General features: G+C 45.4%; 1 protein-coding gene across 4 annotated transcripts; it reads left to right on the top strand.

Moving 5' to 3' along the window:
* Positions 1-30: 30 nt before the first annotated feature.
* On the top strand, positions 31-13922 carry LOC308559603 (C-X-C chemokine receptor type 2-like). 4 transcript variants are annotated; one of them, XM_081142509.1, is made up of 3 exons: positions 31-46; positions 3802-3885; positions 11041-13922. In XM_081142509.1, exon 3 carries the CDS (start codon positions 11050-11052, stop codon positions 12121-12123), a length of 1074 nt encoding a protein of 357 aa, XP_080998635.1. In that variant the 5' UTR covers positions 31-46; positions 3802-3885; positions 11041-11049; the 3' UTR covers positions 12124-13922. The 4 variants fall into 4 exon arrangements, with proteins under 4 accessions (XP_080998635.1, XP_080998633.1, XP_080998634.1 ...); XM_081142507.1 differs by lacking the exon at positions 31-46 and adding an exon at positions 3528-3611; XM_081142508.1 differs by lacking the exons at positions 31-46; positions 3802-3885 and adding an exon at positions 6462-6519.
* The last annotated feature ends 4375 nt before the right edge of the window (positions 13923-18297 follow it).

The raw sequence follows: 18297 nt of genomic DNA, 5'->3' as shown, positions 1-18297 counted from the left end.
CCTGAAGAGTTGGTGACAACTTCTCCTTAGCAGTGTCAGCAACAAGGTGAGGGGGCAGGGAATGGAGGGAGCAGGGGCGTGGGGTGGGTGGCAGAGCTGGGACTCCCAGAGCAATCAGGACAAAAAAATCCACCCACCTGAAAGGGCAGCAGTGCCTCCTGGAGGTCAGACTTGCTCAGGTACTTTATTAGGGTGGGTTTCTTGCTCTAGCTGAGAACATCATATTCTCGTAGCAACCCTAGCATGGACTTCAGACCTGCCTGATGAACTGATGGGGGAGAGGGGACCTTGCAGAAGCCTATGTTCAAAGAGGAAACAAGATGCTCCTGGACAAGAACTCATCAGGAGGAAATCAGGGGCCGAGAATGGGGGAGAAGTCCCCTGGTTGGGAGGGATGGAGGGCAATGCTGGGGACCAGTCTCCAGCTTACCACTACTCCCCAGAGGGTTCCCACCAAGTCTACTGGAGAGCACAAGAGCTCCACAAGTACACTGGGAAAGCTCATTAGACCTTGGGGATACTCTGGCAGAAGACCTCCCCAGAGCATGGCACTGCGAGGGGACCAGAACTTCAGCAGTGACTCCAGAGCACGTATCTGCACAGTAGCATCCAGAGAAGCATGTAGGAAATGCCCCCAACAGACTCCTCCAAGTTCCTGGGGAGCACTTTACAGGGGGATGAAGCCCAGTACAAGCACATGGGTCTGAGCCAGTGCAATTTGGATTACTGCTATTGACACGACTTCGTTGTGCTCACAGGCTGAGGGTGCCCTGGAAAATTTGGGCTATAATTATTTCTTTAATTAGATGTCACTCAGAAGTTCCAGCATACATCAGTTTCCCCACTTTGTCAATTCATTCAGTGCTCAAGAAAATTGTATTATACACCTAGGATATGCCAAACACTGATTGGTTTGGGGATACAGAGGTTATATATATCCACCATACACCTGATTTCACAAACCTCACAGTGGGGAGTAGGAAACAGTCAAGCAGAGAATTACAGAGCCCTGTAACTGAAGACATGATAGAGGTACCTCCTGGGCTGAATTTGAAAGGAAAGGGAGAGTTGGACCAGAGGGAGAGGGTAGGAAAGAGTGTGCAGGGGGACAGAAATGTATGGCAGGCCCTGAGGAGGAAGCAGAGCAGTTCCTAGGGGAAGTGCAAGAGGTTCCCTGTGGCTGAAGTTAAGGGTTCAAGGGGGCGTGGCCTGAAATGAGACTGGAGAAGTACACAGAGGTCAGACGCAGGGAGGGACACAAGGTACATGGGTCAGGAGTTTGATGCTGAGGATAATGGGGGTCCTTGAATGGTCGTAAGAGAAAAAGAGTGTGATCAAATTCGCACTTTAGGGAGGTCGATCTGGTAGCAGAGTGTAGGATGAATTGTGGGGAGAGGCTGGAGGCAGAGAGCACTTAGGAGACTAGCAGCAGTAACAGCACAGCAGCAGCCACAGCCGACACTGCCAAGCACCATTCTAAGCGCTTCACACACCTAGACTCGTGTAAGCCACATGACAGTGGGTGCCCCCATTATCCTCCTGCTGCAGTTGATGAAACTGAGACCTACTGAGATTAAATAACGTGCCCAAGGTCTACAGCCAGTAAGTGACATTGCTGGGATCCTAACTCAGGCAGCCCAGCTCTTGGAATCCACAGCTATGGCTCCACTGCTGCAGCAGCTTGGGCAAGCGAGAGTGAAGTGTTGCCTAACACGGTCAGGGAAGGTGGTGAGGAGGAGATAACCAAGCGAGATGTCAAGGAGAGATCTTCTGTAGAGAGGAAGAGGGAGGGGAGTGTGAAGGGAGCGTGAGAGGCGCGGGTCCTGCTCGCTCAGCTGCGTGGATGAGGGGTGCTCTGGAGGAGAAGCCCGTGGGAATTTGCAGCAGCTGGGGAACCTCAGGGGAGACTTCATGCGGTCAGTGCATGTAACAGTTGGGGCTTAGGAGAGAGCTTAGAAGAGAAGTTGGGAACTATAGGTATGAGAGACACTGATGAGCTCGGTGATCACCAAAGTCAAGGGGGGAGGTGGGCTGGCCTAGGGGGAGCAGGTTGAGAAGAGGTCAGAGGCATAATCCCGGGAACATCCAATTTCAGGAGTGAACTGAGCATAAAGCAACAAATGAAACCACGAGAGATTCAGGAGAAAGAGGGGAATGGGATCAGTGGGGTTAAATGACGCAGAGGTCAAATAAGATAGCACTTGAACAGTCAGCATTTCACCATAAATAAATTTTAAAAGCACACAGTAGGCTGGGAGAAAATGGTTTACCATAATTGGCAAGTATGAGAGAGTGTGAGTAGAGAGGGTAACCGGTCCTTTTATAAACTGATGGTGGGAGATTAAACTGGCACGGTCATCTTGAAGGGCCATACAGTCTTGTTTATCAAAATTTAAACATGCCTAGCCCTGACCGGATGGTTCAGTTGACTGGAGAATCATCCCATACACCAAAAGGCTTCGGGTTCAATCCCGGGGCACATATGGGAACAACAGATCAATGTTTCTCTCTTACATCAATGTTTCTCTCTCCTCCCTCCCTCTCTCTCTAAAATCAATAAAAGAGAACATGTCCTTGGGTAAGGATTGAAAAAAAAAAAAGTAAGAAAAGTTTAAATGCTCCCAAATACGACCCAGCAAAATTATACTTAAGCTACAGAAACACTCAGACACATTCCCAAAGACCGACATCCAAAGATGCTCCTAGCAAGAAGCTAAGTGTCCATCTATAGACAATTATTATATAAATCATGATACAGACATCCCATGGACCAATAGGTCATCATTAAAAAGAGCGAGATAGATCTCTATGTACTGATGTGGAATAGGTCCACGATACATTGCTAAGGTGCAGAAAATATAACTAGTTAAATATGTTATATTTTTATTAAGGAAGGAAAGAAAGAAAGCATGTTTGTGTGCAGGGGGGAACGTCTGCGGAAAGGCAAATATGAGTGAAGAGAGGGATGGAAGGGAATCTTTCAAGTTTTACTTTATAGGCTTGTGTATCACCTATAATCTTGACAATATGCATGCTTTATTTTTATAATATGAAAGCTGGGTTCAGTAACCCGGAGGTCATTGGTAACCCTGGCAAAAGCTGTCTCAGCAGAGCAGAGGGAAGGAAGCTAGCAGCAGTGGGTTGAGCAGTGAACAAGAGCTGGCCAAGTGGAGACAGCTGCTTTGTCAAGAAGTTTCCTTATGAAAAGGAGAGCACAGGGGAACAGTAGCTAAAAGGAAACCAGAACAGAGGAAGGGAGAGAACGACATAAGCAAGTTCAGGGGCTGAAGGGAAAGAAGGCAGTTGAAGGGCAAAGTGCCGGGAGGCAGGATCCTCAAGGATGTGAGAGGCAGTGGGTCCCACAGGCAGGTACAGGAATTCACCAGACAGAGAAGGAGGGACAGTTCTCATGCTGACCCTAGAAGGAAGGAAGCGAGTTCGGGCAAGTGCGCACGAGTTTCAGGCAAGTCTATCAGCTGGGGGCTGGAGTTGCCTCCAGCTTCCTTTTAAAGAAGGAGGTACAGGTTCACAACGCTCAGAAACAGAGATGGACTGGGGCAAACCTCCACCTTCAGACTGGCAGTTCCCTCCAGAAGCCACTAGACAGGCAGGTGTGAAAATCCGAGCACTGATACAGAATCTCCTGGTGGAGCCTTGGCCTGGAGCCAGAGTCCTAGGACAGAATTTATTGCTCCTCTGTGGGAACACCTCCCTTTGTGGGCCTCTTGGATTTCCCCCTAGGCAACTCTGCCTCAGAAGTGTCCCCATAAAGTCCGATTCATTTTTTTTCCTGTCCAACAGCCCTGACTGCTGCCAAGCCCTGAGTCACAGCGGAAGTATCAGAGGCCACATCAATAACGACAGCAGCAGTAGCAGCGACAGCAGGTAGGTGAGCTGTTCAGTCTTAGGAATGCTGGGGACATATTTCTGATGGAAGGGACTTGGAAACTTCAGTCTGAGTCCCCTCCCTAAGAACTGAGGTGATGAATTGCTAAATCTTAGAGCTAAAGATAACTGTCTTCACCTAGACAGCCCAGTACCAAAGAACTTTCTGTTTATAGAAAATAACAGAAATAGTCTATCTGCACTATCCAGTATGGTAGCTACTAGTCACGTGTGGCTACTGAGCACTTGAAATGTGACTAATGTGGCTAAGAAACTAAATTTTTTATTTTAATTAATTTCAATTGAAGTAACCACATGTAGCTAGTAGCCATCATATTGGGCAGTACAGATCCAGAACAATCTCCTTATTTTCCAATGAACCACATCAAGGCTCAGAGACCAATGACTTGTCCAAGCTCACATGGCCACTAACAGCAGAACCAGGATTGGAAGCTGGCTCTCTATTCAGCGCACCGTCAACGGACTCAGAGGAAATGAAATCAACCTAATGAAAATCAAGAAGTGAACCAGTTGGGAAATGTCAAATTTGGGCTCTCTTTTCTACGCCTTTGGTATTCCATTGTCTGGGAAAGAGAGGTACCTAATGGAGTTCAGAAACCTCAGGCTGAGATCCAACCCCTTGTTACAGTGAACAGAATACAAGATTTGAGGTCAGGTAAAAATCTTTAAAAAGTCTTAAAAACTGCTTAACATCTAATTCATATGCGTCATTCTAGGTAAGTTGCTTAACTCCTAGAGTCTTGGTTTCCTCATTCGGAAAGTATATTTTGTTCTGAAACTTAAATGATACACATTCTGAAAAGCACTTTTCCCGGAAGCTAGACCTTCACAGGCACTCAACACTACAGCTAGTGTGACTGCTGTTATCCAGGTAACTGCACATTGAAGACTCGCCGCTTTCCCTTGCTTGGGGATGTAGCGGGAGAGACAGCATGCTATTAGTTGACAAACTATTTCAGTAATAATGATCATGACAATAAATGCAAACATCATGCTTTATATGTGTCTTAAGTGCTTTTCGGGTAATATCTCACATAATCCTCAGCCTCATTTTACAGATGAGTAAACTTAGAGACTCAGAAAGGAAAGGTCACTTGCCCGGAGTTGGTCAGCCAGCAGAGTTCTTAACTACCACTCCCATCTGCTGCTCTCCATGCGTAATGAGCCTCTATCTGGCATTAGCATCACCTAGCCTGGAGTCATCACATTCTTCCCCAACACGGGAAAGAGAGAGGGGACAAAGAACGTTTGCTAAACAGCTGGACTCAGAGGTTCTCTCCTTGGAGTAGGCAGCTTAGGTGAGTTGGCCACAGGCTCTGAGCACTCACTGGGCGAGAGGCTGGGATAAGGAGTGGTGGAGGGATTGAGGTTGCTAGGTTGGGGCTTAGGAGGGAGTGGTGAGTTTGTGTTCACTGCTCTGCCTGTATTTATCCTTTCAATTGCAATCAATAGCAAATGTGACAAAATATATTCTTAGTGTCACTCAACACTGTTTTCAAAAATGTGTTAGGCCTTGGGTAGGATTTTAACTTTTACCAAAAAGCTTTCTTTCCAAATTACATGGTCTTGGCTCCAAAGCTGATAGCTACGGCAGACCCAATTCCAAGTGTACAAGCCAAGAAAGAAAAGCAATGCCCTAAGAGGGGCTCATGGTAAAAGCAGATGTTTGGGGAGTGAAGTGAAAGACAAGGAGAGGTGGAATGGGGCCCCCATTCAGGGGCGGGGGTTCTCAAAGGGATGTGGCATAGAGAAGGAATCTGTGACGATTGCTGGGGTGGGTGGGGCAGAGACAGGAGGCATGAGGTCCAAGGAAGAAAGCTACCAGACTCTCCAGAAGCTTAAGTTCCATCTCCATTCTCTTAATGAGCTGCTCCCCTTTCAGTGTGAAAGATGCTTAAGAGAGGCAGTGCTGCTGGATAGTAAACCAGGGGAAGGCTGAGGCAACCAGAATGTGGAGAGGGTCAGACAGGACAGAGGCTGCTGAGATCGGGGCACAGATGGAAGAAATCTGTGTGGTCCTGGGCAAACCACTTCCTCTGTGTGGGCCTCAGTTTCCTCATCTGTGAAACAGAAAGATTGGCTAGAAAATGCCACAGGTCCTGCCCAGCCAGGCGTGGCTCAGCGGTTGAGCATCGACCTAGGATCCAGGAGATCCTAGAGGTTCGATTCCTGGTCATGCCCGGGTTGTGGGCTGCAGCTGATCAATGACTCTCTCATCATTGATGTTTCTATCTCTCCCTCTCCCTTCCTCTCTCTGAAATCAATAATGATATATCTTTAGAAAGAAAGAAAGAAAGAAAGAAAGAAAGAAAGAAAGAAAGAAAGAAAGAAAGAAAGAAAGAAAGAAAGAAAGAAAGAAAAAGAAAGAAAGAAAATGCCACAGGTCCTTTCCCAGTATGAACCTTACCAGTCCATAAAATGTCAAAGAGCTGACCTGGGAATTAATTATTCAAGTTATCAAGAGCATCCCACACCCTCAGGGACTCCGCCCCACAATTAAGCAATCTAATCCACCACTCACTTCCTCTACTGTGTTCTCACCACCGCCGCCCTTGTAGTCAGGCACATCTGCTCTCCTGGAGGTGTCCTACAGGTGAAAAGCCCAGAATCCTGGTAAGTCTTGGGATGCTCACCCTCCCCACCATTCAGAATACCTCTGTTCTCTGTCTCCCTTGACACCAGCTTCCATTTACCCCAGGTGTCTTTCCCTACCCTTGTTCTCTTCATTCTCTCTCTTTAGACCACCCTATCTTTAAAGGGAGAGTTTCTGCCCTCTCCCGTACACCTCTCTCCAACAACCACTTAGGGCAACTCGATGCCCACCCCCTTCCCTTCCCAACTCTACCAGGTCTCCATGCTTGGGTCAAAATTGGATGTGAGGGAGGACCAGATACTGTGGAGTCCCTCTTCCCATATGTTAAATGCTAATGTGTGTGGATATTTATAGAGAGAAAAAATACTGGAATTGTATTAAAATGACTGACTTTTTTGTTGTTAAAAAGATTGCTTAAGTGTTTGAAATCTTATAAAATCCTCATTCTATAGCATTTTCATGAAATAAACTAGAATCATCCCATCCATGTTTTTTCTGAACTACAGTGAGTCTTTAAGGGGCTGGCAAGTTCTCTGGATGAGGGAATCTCCTCCTGACACCAAGAACGTGACCAGGTGATCAGTAGAGGCCAGCCAGTTCAAGGGAGTTTGGTTTTTCATTCCTGAAAGGGCTGTATCTTTCATTCGGGGCTTAAGGAATAGCAAAGAAAGCAAATGCACAGCACATTCAACAATGGCAGTAAACTATACACAGCTTGACTAGTGCTAGCTCAAGGATTTAACTTACAAATATGTTTTATATGTGAACTATAATTTTGTTTTTGGTTGTCAAATGATTCTTTGCAGTTCTTAAGTAGTTGGGCATTCCACCACACCACTGTTGATGTATAAGGGTAACAGCCATCAACAGGGCCGCCCACAGACTGGGTGATCCCCAGGATATCTTTAACAGTTCCAGAGAGTTCTCTGGCTAAAGATCGGTGCTATATCTGTCAGGCAGTGTTGACAATCTCATCAAAAGTGATGTTTCCAGTGCACTTAATGTTTTTCTTTTTCTTCTGTCTCTTGGTGGTTCTTAGAGGGCTTTGATGGTCAGGACAGAGGCAGAGGTACCACCTCAAGCTGGGCCTGTCTGTTCTGAATGGTCAGTTTCCTGATTATCCTCAGACCCTTCCAATCACCTATTGCCTTTGCATCATCACCAGGCCTTTTAGGAAACAGACTCAGAGGGCTGATCTTGAGATGAAGGGCAGACGTGGCACTGACTGTCTGGTACAGAACTTTCATCTCATTGAGGTAGAACTTAGGGAGCGTGGTGGAGGAGGCAGGTATCAGGTGGAACTGGATTCGGGATGCATGAAGAAAGTTGCATTTGGCCTTCTCTGATCCTAAAGCTCAACGGTGTGATTTTTTTTTTTTTTAAGAAGCAGGTCTGCAGACTGAAAATAGCCTGTAGAGCCATTCACAGTTGGAATTTTGGCTGCAGCACTTCTAGGCTCTGCGACCATAGGCTGGTTTCTGAGCCTCGCTGTGTTTGTATTCTCACAGGTAAACAGGAGCTTCATCATATCTATTTGTAACGATCAAGGGAGATCATACACCTGGGAGGCACAAAGTAGATCTCAGAGTGTCATCTTCTTATTGTCCTTTCCTTAGTTTCTCCCCTCTAGAGACTGGTTAAAAAACAAACAACAAAACGTTCTCTCCACTCCCCTACACCCATCCCCCCACACACACCTGGCCAGTGGCTGGAGGTTATTGCCCTGGCCTGGTGGCCTGGTTCTCTTTTCTGAGTTCTCTGCTTCTACCCTTATTTGCATGGGGGTAGAGCTTACCCATATACCTGCAGCCTGGCCCCAGCAGAGCTGAGCACTGGATTGTCTAGAATGAGGGCTTATCTGTGAATCATGCTTGTCCGCTGCTGCCTTTTCCCATAGGAAAGTTTCTGTCGCTGCCCCAGCCCTGCCTTCTCACAGTTGATGCCCATAGATATGGGGTCTTCTCTCTGCAGGCAAAAGCTTTCTGCACCCATCAGTGATCGGCCTCCTCTCTCAAAGGTCGGTCTTCTCCTAGGTCATTTGATCCCTTAAGCACATCTCTGATCTTCTGTTCATAGAGGCGAGCCACCGTTGACCTCACAAGTTCATGACCCTGGGCCTCTGAGCAAACTTGCTCTTGACCACAGAACTACAGAGCCAGTGATTTCTCGCACGTCTTGCCAACAACACTGGCCAAGCCAGCTCAACTATCTGCCTCTCCCACTACCACCCCTTCCTCCTGGCCAGAGAGGGCCTCATTCTTATCACCTCATCTTTCTATATTCATGGGCTGATCAAATCTGCTCTACCTGTGGTTTCCATGTGCTGAGAAGGCAATTTATCTGGCCCCCATCACTCAGGGGAGAAAGTAATACCTTCTAAGGGAGGTGAAGACTAAGAATTCCATCACTCTAAGGGAAAGGGGCATTATTTTTCCAATTTCTCTTAACACTACTCAGCTTTCTTCTTTGTTACAAATGATTAGTGATAACAGACTTTCTTCTGCTAAAGCAAAAAGCTTCCTAGGAGTTTTGTTGTTGATGATGTTGTTTTAATATTTGTATTTGCTTTGCAAGGCTATACACCTTTGGTTAATCTTTTTTTTAATTGAAATATAATTCATACACCATAAAAGTCTCCCGTTTACAGTGTACACTCGGTAATTTTAGTATATGCACAAACATATACAACCATCATCACTATCTAATACAGAACACTTTTATCACCCGGAAAAGAAATCCTGTGCTTGCACTTATTAACATTCTGCCTGCCCCCCCCTTCCCCCCTCTCCCCCCCCCCCCCCCCGCAGCCACTAAAATGTACTTTCTGTCTCTACCGATTTGGTTATTCTGGATGTTTCACATACATGGAATCATACAGTCTAAAGTGTTTTGTGTCTGGCTTTTTTCACTTAGAATACTGTTTTCAAGGTTTATCCATATTGTAGCATGTATAAGGATTTCCTTCCTTTTTATGGTTGAATAATATTCCATTGTGTGTGTATACCACCATTTGTTTATCTATTTATCAGCTGATGAAGTTAGATTGTTTCTACTTTTTGGCTATTACACTGCTATGAACATTCATGTGCAAGTTTTTATGTGGACGTACATTTTCATTTCTCTTGGGTATATATTTAGGAGTGGAATTGCTGGATCATATGCTAACTCCATGTTTAACTTTTTGAACAGCTGCTACTTTTCCAAAGTAGCTGCACCATTTTACATTCCCACCAGCAATGTATGAGGAGTTCAGTTTCTCCATACCCTCCTCAACATTGTTATTGTCCATCTTTTATTATTATTATTATTATGAGCATCTTAGTGAGTGTGAAGTAATTCCTGAGACTTTTATGTTTTCCTCTTTAACACTGGGTTCCATTTGGAGGTGGGTTACAGGCTTTCATATGGTCACAGGATGCTCATACCTTATGATAAAAAAATAGCATACTGGCGAGGTATTTTGCAGTTCAAAAGAAAGTTAATTTGGTAACTGGTTTACTTTAGTCTATTTCCTCTTTGAAAATTTGAATAATATTTTAGAGAGGCTACAACTTCCCCTAGAAACAAGCTCTCCACTGATCCCATAACAAGGGCAGAATCAACAGAGACAGGTTTACCTGGGTGTGCTGGGGAGTCAGGAATGGGTGAAGGCATGCACTGGCAGGACAAGAAGGGTCCCCACCAAGACTGGGAAACCACAAAAACAAGGATAGTATGTCCCCCAACTGCCTTCTCTGCTTCCTGCTGCCCCTTATTATTTATCTTAGAAGCATCCTGGCTTTCTCTGGCCCCATGCATGCCAGAATAGGACGACCCAGAGCTCCCACGATAATCTGTTACATTCCCACCCACTTGGAGAATCGGTCAGCCACCTGCTTATGGCTTTTAATATGTTTTTTCAAACTACACAAATACTCCCAGAGAAGGCTTCCTGCCTCCCAAAAGAACAATGCTGGAACACGCTAACTGAGTAAACTTTCTCCTAGCTCGAGCATCCTGAAATGCTACACTGCTGTCAGTTTTTCTAGAACAGTCCTTTTAAAATAACTTACAGAAAGTTGGACAAAGGGATTAATCTCTCAGCTTTACAGTCAACCCTTATCTTTTTGTAGGGGTCCAACCCAATTGGATAGCTGGCTTAAACCCCCCCATTGAGAACTGAACGGCACCTCATGTTTCTGACATTAAACTCAGCCTCAAGAGTGAGGGATGCTCACCACTGAGGCATCCAAGACAACAGATTCAGTAGAGATTATCCGAAGGGAAGTTTCCATAGTGATTTGGATGACGGCAATGTCATGAAAAGTGCTAAGAGCCTCTCTTTGACTTTGAAGGGAACTATACTCTTTTCATGAAATGTACCATTTATCAGTAAATGTGTCTGATAACATTAGAGTTAGAGCCCCTACTATTTCCTGAAGTGAAAGTTACTTCCAAGTAATATACAGCCAATGCAAAGAATCCTATCCAAGGTTTGTGGGCAGAAAGGCTGGAATCTGGGGAGGCTTTATTGTGCCATAACACTCCTCTGTCTTCTCTAGGCCACAGATATGGATGACTCAAATATAAAAGACTTTTATTGGGAGAATTACACCTGGGATGACTTCAATTACAGTTACAACACTGACATGCCCTTTTCGCCAGACTCTGCCCCATGCTGGCCAGAATCTCTGGATGTCAACAAGTACGCTGTGATCATCATCTATGTCCTGGTCTTCCTGCTGAGCCTGCTGGGAAACTCCCTAGTGATGCTGGTCGTCTTATACAGCCGGGTCAGCCGCTCCGTCACTGATGTCTACCTGCTCAACCTGGCCATGGCCGACCTGCTCTTCGCCATGACCTTGCCTATCTGGGCTGTCTCCAAGGCAAAGGGCTGGATCTATAGCACAATCCTATGCAAGATGGTCTCACTCCTGAAGGAAGTCAACTTCTACAGTGGTATTCTACTACTGGCCTGCATCAGCGTGGACCGTTACTTGGCCATTGTTCATGCCACACGCACACTGACTCAGAAGCGACACTGGGTCAAGTTCATATGCTTAGGCATATGGGCCTTATCCCTGATCCTGTCCCTGCCCATCTTTGTATTCCGTAGGGCCATCCACCCACCTAATTCTGGCCCAGTCTGCTATGAGGACATGGGTGCCAATACAACTAAATGGCGTATGGTGATGCGGGTCCTGCCCCAGACCTTTGGCTTCCTCCTGCCACTGCTGGTCATGCTGTTCTGCTATGGATTCACCCTGCACACGCTGTTTCAGGCCCACATGGGGCAGAAGCACCGGGCCATGCGGGTCATCTTTGCTGTCGTGCTTGTCTTCCTGCTCTGCTGGCTGCCCTACAACCTGGTCCTGGTGGCAGACACCCTCATGAGGATAGGGGTGATCAAGGAGACCTGTGGACGCCGAAATGACATTGGCCGGGCCCTGGATGCCACCGAGATTCTAGGCTTCTTCCACAGCTGTCTCAATCCTCTCATCTATGCCTTCATTGGCCAAAAGTTTCGCCATGGACTCCTCAAGATCATGGCCATCCATGGCCTGATCAGCAAGGAGTTCTTGGCCAAGGAAGCCAGGCCTTCCTTTGTTGGCTCTTCTTCAGGGAACACTTCTACTACCCTCTAGGACCCTCACCCCTGTTGCAGCCCCACAGGGCTCCTCCCCTCCCATCAGCACCCAAGCCTTATGTCCACTGGCTATTCACAGTCTCTGTGTTAAGACAGCCCCTCATTGTGGTCACAGGAAGTTGCTGAAGCCAGGACCTTACCAGGCCCCATTGTATGTCTTAGAAAGCCTGCCCTGGTGCCCCACCCTTTACTGTAATTACTATGTCAACTGCTAGAGCTCTGGCCATCCTGCCACTGAGCCCATAGCACTCTGTCCTCTGAGACATTTCAAAGACATTCCAGTTCTGCTAAGAAGAATTACAGGCAAGGATGTGCTGGTAAGCCAGTCTCCTACAGGAAAAAGTCCTGATTTGTAAGGTTCACCATGTTCCATGTTATAAATACTCCCACCATAGCAATTTAAAGAGTAGTGGTGTTTAGCAACCAGCTCACAAAATTCTAGGAAATGTGATAATCTGTTTTCACAAGCAGATACAAACTAGCCTCAGCAAAACATTGCTTAAGAGGAGCCTGCTGGGGCCAGAGGACTCCTGGGAAATAGTCCTGATTTAAAAATAGAGACATACGCACACTCACACATCCTTGGGTCTTGCCTTTGAGTATAGTTATAGGATATGATATGTGGCTCTCAGGCAGCAATTTTGTGACAATGAGGCAAAACGCTGAACACCCTTAAGCTGATGGAGCCAAAGGATAAAAAGAGATAAAGGATAAAAGAAGGAGCCCAGAAATAAACTTAAGCAAGCACAAGAGTAACACCGGTCCCTTACCTTACACCATATACAAAAATTAATTCAAAATAGATTCAAGAACCAAACATAAGAACTAAAACTATAAAATTCTCATAAGAAAACAGGATAAAGGCCATATAAAGAATTGCTACAACTTGAGAGAGAGAAAAAAAGTATTATTCGAAAATGGGTAAAGGATTTAAAGAATAGACAGTTCTCCAAAAAACACATAGAAATAGCTATGGACATGTATATACTAATAATTATGGAAATGCATATCAAAACCACAATGAGGTACCACTTCACATAGATGAGGATCACCATTATTAAAACAAACAAACAAAATAACAAGTGTTTGCGAGGATATGGAGACACTGGAACGCTTGTGCAATGCTGGGGAGAATGTAAGATGTACTGCCACTTACAGCATGATGGTTCCTCCAAAAATTAAACATAGAATGACTGTGTGATCCAGCAGTTCCGTTTCTGAGTGATAGCAAAAGAACCAAAAGCAAAGACTCAAATAGATATTTGTACATTAATGTTCATAGCAATAGCCAAAGATGGAGACAACCCAAATGTCCATCAGCGGATGACTGGATAAACAAAATGCGGTAGATGCATCCAATGGAATATCACTCAGTCTTAAAGAGGAATGAAATTCTGATATATGCTACAATATGAATAAACCTTGAAAACATTACGCTAAGTGAAATAAGCCAGACACAGATACTGTATGATTCCACTTATAGGAGGTACCTAGAATAGTTAAATTGATAGAGACAGAAAGTAAAATAGTGGGTACTAGGAGATTGGAGGAGTGAGAAATGGGGAGTTATTGTTCAAAGGATACAGGATTCGGTCTGGGATGATGAAAGGTTCCAAAGGTGGATGGATGGTGGCAATAGTTGCACAACAATGTGAGTGTACTTAATGCTATTGAATTTTACACTTAAAATGTTAAAATGGTTGGCCGGGCGTGGCTCAGCGGTTGAGTGTCGACCTAGGATTCAGGCGATCGGGGTTCGATTCCCGGTCAGGGCACATGCCCGGGTTGCGGGCTCGATCAATGGCTCTCTCATCATTGATGTTTCTATCTCTCTCTCTCCCTCTCCTTTTCTCTCTCTGCCTCTGAAATCAATAAAGATATATTTTTAAAAATAATAATAAATAAATATAAAAATAAAAAATCCTTAAAAAAAAATCTTTAAAAAAAAATGTTAAAATGGTAACTTTTGTTATGTATATTTTACCACAATTAAAAAAAAAAACTACTTACAAAAAAGCAAACCTGGAACCAACTACCTATAACTTCCTGTTAAGTGAGATGATTAAATATCTTTTTTGTACAAAACACTTTTAACTGGGTATTTCATTACTTGCAACAAAAGGCATCTAAACTGCTACAGAGAGGCTGGGCAAAGGTGAGCAGAGGTCCCTATCGGGGGTCTTTCCAATAAATAAATCCCTTGGCTGTGTATTGGGTGTATAGAGAGGATTGAAATAGAGATGGAGGCTAGCCTTTCTACCTGCTTCCTCCCCAGCCCAAGCCTTCTGCTGCTGAATGGTATTATGGAAGGACATGTGTCCCGGGATCATCTGGTGCTTCTCCTGTCCTTGGGTGAAACAGTAGTCAAGAGCGTCAAGAGTGGGACTTAGAAGGGTCTAGTAAGTCCACCCAATCAGCGGAATTGGATAGCAGGAAGCCAGAGCACTTCCCTGAGCTCAACCAGCAACTCCCACTTTGAGTTTCACTTCATTCTCTCCTGTGTAGCACCCAACACACACACACACACACACACACACACACACACACACACCATTCAGGGTTTGACAAAAGAGAACCCCAGAATGGAAAAATAATTCAGAATATATCACCCTGACAAACACAGGACTTGTCTCATTCCTAACAGTATGTATTCAGTGCCTGCTGTCCCAGGGTTTTGGGATAGAGCAGCAGTTAAACCAAAGTCTGACTTAGGCAGAGCTCCTGGTCACAGGCTGGTCTCTGAAGGGCCTCTGGCTCTAAGCAGCCTGCTAAAGTAGTAAGAAAGCAAGAGGACCTAAACTTCACAGTCACCAAACTTTTACCAGGTTCTACTCCCCTTCATGGTACCAACTATCTGACCACTATGTCAAGGAGATAGCAGCTATGGCTATGAAAAGAGGCCTCTCTGGGCAGGCAGAGCAAACCTCTGGAGCACACAGCGGGCAGGTAACTGCCACTCCTAACTCATCAAAGTGCTTTTCCTTTTGCATTCAGTGAACAGGATGAATTCATCTACAATAATCCCTCGTTCCTAGCTCATTCTATGCCAGGCACTGTGCTAAGCTCAGGATCAGTTGTGACTGCGCTGCTCTGGCTGGGCCTTCAGAACAGCTTCTGATTCAGTGGGAGGGAAAGGCAGGGAGCATGTATTTACCAAACACCTAAGTTGCCAGAGGGACCAGTGGTGTTCTGACTGGGCAAGGCAGACAGACCAGACAGCTCCCTGAGATGACTGTCAGTGGGAGGAGGCCAAGCTGAGTTTCACTCTGCTTCTAGGACTCTGCTCTTTCCTCCTCCAAAAAGAGTAGAGGAAACCTGCTTCAAGGCAAATACAAGGATAAAATAAGCCCAGAAACAGTGAGGCAGAGACAGAGTTGCTCTTAGGTGAGCTCTGTTAATATTTACCTCTGTCTCTCTGCCTCTCTCTCTCTCTCTCTCTCTCTCTCTTTCTTCCTCTCACAGTCTTGGCACAAATAATCTACCAACGAAGCCAGCACTAGGACAGGGCAAATCCAAAGCCTGCCTTTGAGTCATTGATTTCTTCCCTCCAATGTTGCCAGGCCTGAGTCCCTGTGTCAGGGGCCAGCACCCTTCTGCCTAGAGCTGCCTGCTCAGTCTGAGCGGGCCCCTAGTGCTTCCAGAAACATGTTTCTCTACTTACACTAGATCATCTGTCTTTTGTCTCTGTCCTCTGAGTTTATGACATCTTTCTCCACCAAAATCCCTCCCCAGTCTCTACAGGATGGGTTCCCTTTGTTCATGAAATCAGAACACCCTCCAGTCTCTATTGGGTGATACGAAGAAGCACCCCAGTTTGCATGTCACATTGAACTCATTTCATGGAGACCCATGTGGAGAACCACATCACATGCAATAGCAGAGCCAGAGAGACCTGGAGATCCCCTGGGTCACCCTTTTCAATACACAAATGAGCAAACTGCGGCTATAGCAAAGTGACTTGACAAAAATCTCATGTCTGGATAGTGGCAGAGCTGTAATAAAAATTCCTCATTCAATTCATTTTCCATATTTTTTGCTTTTCTAATGGTGACATTTCAGGCACCTGACAAATATATGGGAAAACATATACTATATAAACTCCTCAGAGCATTCCACTCACACAAATAGGCCCAGCCTACTTCTCCAATGCCAACACTCCTCTGTGCCAGGGGCAGGGGTTGCTGCGGCCTCAATCATTTGATAGAAGTAAGGGCCAGCTGAGGTTAGGGGCACAGACGTGGTGTAGGCTCCGATGGATCACTCTATTCCCTACTGGCAGGCAGGGCAGTTAAAGGGACATTAGGAGCCCAACCCAAAGTTCAAAGACAGGTAAAACTAGCCCTGGCCAGTGTGGCTCAGTGGGTTGGAGCGTCGTCTTATACACCAAAAGGTGACTGGTTCAGTTCCTGGTCAGGGCATATACCCAGGTTGCAAGTTTGATCCCCAGCCGGGGCGCCTGTGGAGGCCAGCGATCCGTGTTTCTCTCACATCAATGTTTCTCTTTCTAACTCCCCCCTCCCTCTCCCTTCCACTCTCTCTAAAAAAAATTTAATAAAAATTTTTAAAAAGAAGAAGTGGGGGTGGGAAGGGGATGTGGGAAGGAGCAGAGATCACTGCCCCAACTCAAGGCCCAACCCCCAGCAGCTTCACAGACAGGCAAAAGGCACCTTCCCGGAGAAAACAGACACACCACTGATTTCCCAACAGAGCCTTGCAAAGTCTGGTGTCAGACAGGTTCCCCTAGCCATAAACAACAGGGCAAGCTTCCTATCAAAGCTGGCTCTGCTCCAAGCCGGCCCAGAGGTCGGGTCAAACTCCTGATTCCCACAAGGTAGTCTATCCCATGTTTTTTCTGTATTTCACTAAAGTTATAATACCAACTAGCATTTCTAGAGGACTTTCTTGGATGTCCATCATTATGCTAAGGGATTTAATACACTAGACTGTACAGCTGGCTTTGGCACTTTGGACTCCTCTGCTGCCCACTGCCTAATACCACCTTGCCCAAGGGTCCAACTCAGTTGCCAAAAATGCATGAGCATGACTCCCAGGATGCTTCTGAAAGGCTCAGGGGTCTCCATGTTATAGTAGCTCCTAGGAACTAGGGTCAGGGTTACACAAAAACCTTCTGTTTAAGGAAAGATTCTGCTAATTCACCTTATGACATATATATACAATAAGTGTGTTAGTTACATCGCACTCTATGCAGATAACACCCCCTTGGGCTATACAGTGTCCAACCTGCCAATCTGAGCTGCTTTACCTAAATCGAGACTATCTGGGTAGAAGAGAGCTTAAAAGATCTACTTCTAGACTGAACTCCCTTTTTGACAGGTTGAGCAACTTGAGGCCCAGAGAGGGTGGACACTTGCCAAAAGGTCTTGAACTACAAGTGACAGAAGCAGCACCGGACCCTGGTCTCCTGGTCCCCCATTCATTGCCCTCTTCACTATACCAGGAAACGTCCTCTCTAGTCGCTGGGGACTGACCCATAGGACTTGTGGCAGGACTCATAAGATTGTGCCCATAACCTTTTCCTTCCAGTACCTGTAGATAAAGATTCAAGGGGAAAGAAAACCCAAAAACAGAAACTCAGAGGACAGTTCTAAAGTTACTCCTTCATTTAGTCATGCATTGTCATCCATCACACAAAGCAGGTAAACATTTGGAGCTGGTTTGGTGGTGAACGCGGACTTGTTGAGAGCTTTGTACAAGAGATTTTAATGCCAAGAAGTCATACAACCACACAAAGGTTTTGTTTGTTTGCTTGTTTTACATTTTTAACAGCTTTATTGAGGTATAATTGACATATAAAAAAACCTGTATGTGTTTAATGTATACAACTTATTGAGTGTGAACATATGAATGCACCCATGATACTATCACAATAATCAAGACAATAAGCGTATCCATCATCTCCTAAAGTTTCCTTGTGTTTTTGTGTTTTTGGACTTTTATTTTGTTATAAGAACACTTAACATGAGATCTACCCTTTTCACAAATTTTTAAGTGCACAGTACCAAGTTCTTAATTATAGGCACTTAATTATATTGGCAGATCTCTAGAACTTATTCATCTTTGAGATACCTCTCAGGAACTCCTCATGTTACACTCGGTCAGTAGCTGTCTGAAAAGCACGTATTAAGAAGTGGCTTCAGCTGGCCGGGTATGG

The sequence above is a fragment of the Miniopterus schreibersii genome, assembly GCF_964146895.1.
Source record: "Miniopterus schreibersii genome assembly, chromosome: 7".
Taxonomy (NCBI): Eukaryota; Metazoa; Chordata; class Mammalia; order Chiroptera; family Miniopteridae; genus Miniopterus; species Miniopterus schreibersii.
The sequence above is the reverse complement of the archived record's forward strand: the minus strand, read 5'-3'. Positions and strand labels throughout refer to the sequence as shown.

Excerpts from the sequence above, each read along its gene's own strand:
- LOC308559603 (XM_081142509.1), top strand. The coding sequence starts at position 11,050 with ATGGATGACTCAAATATAAAAGACTTTTATTGGGAGAATTACACCTGG.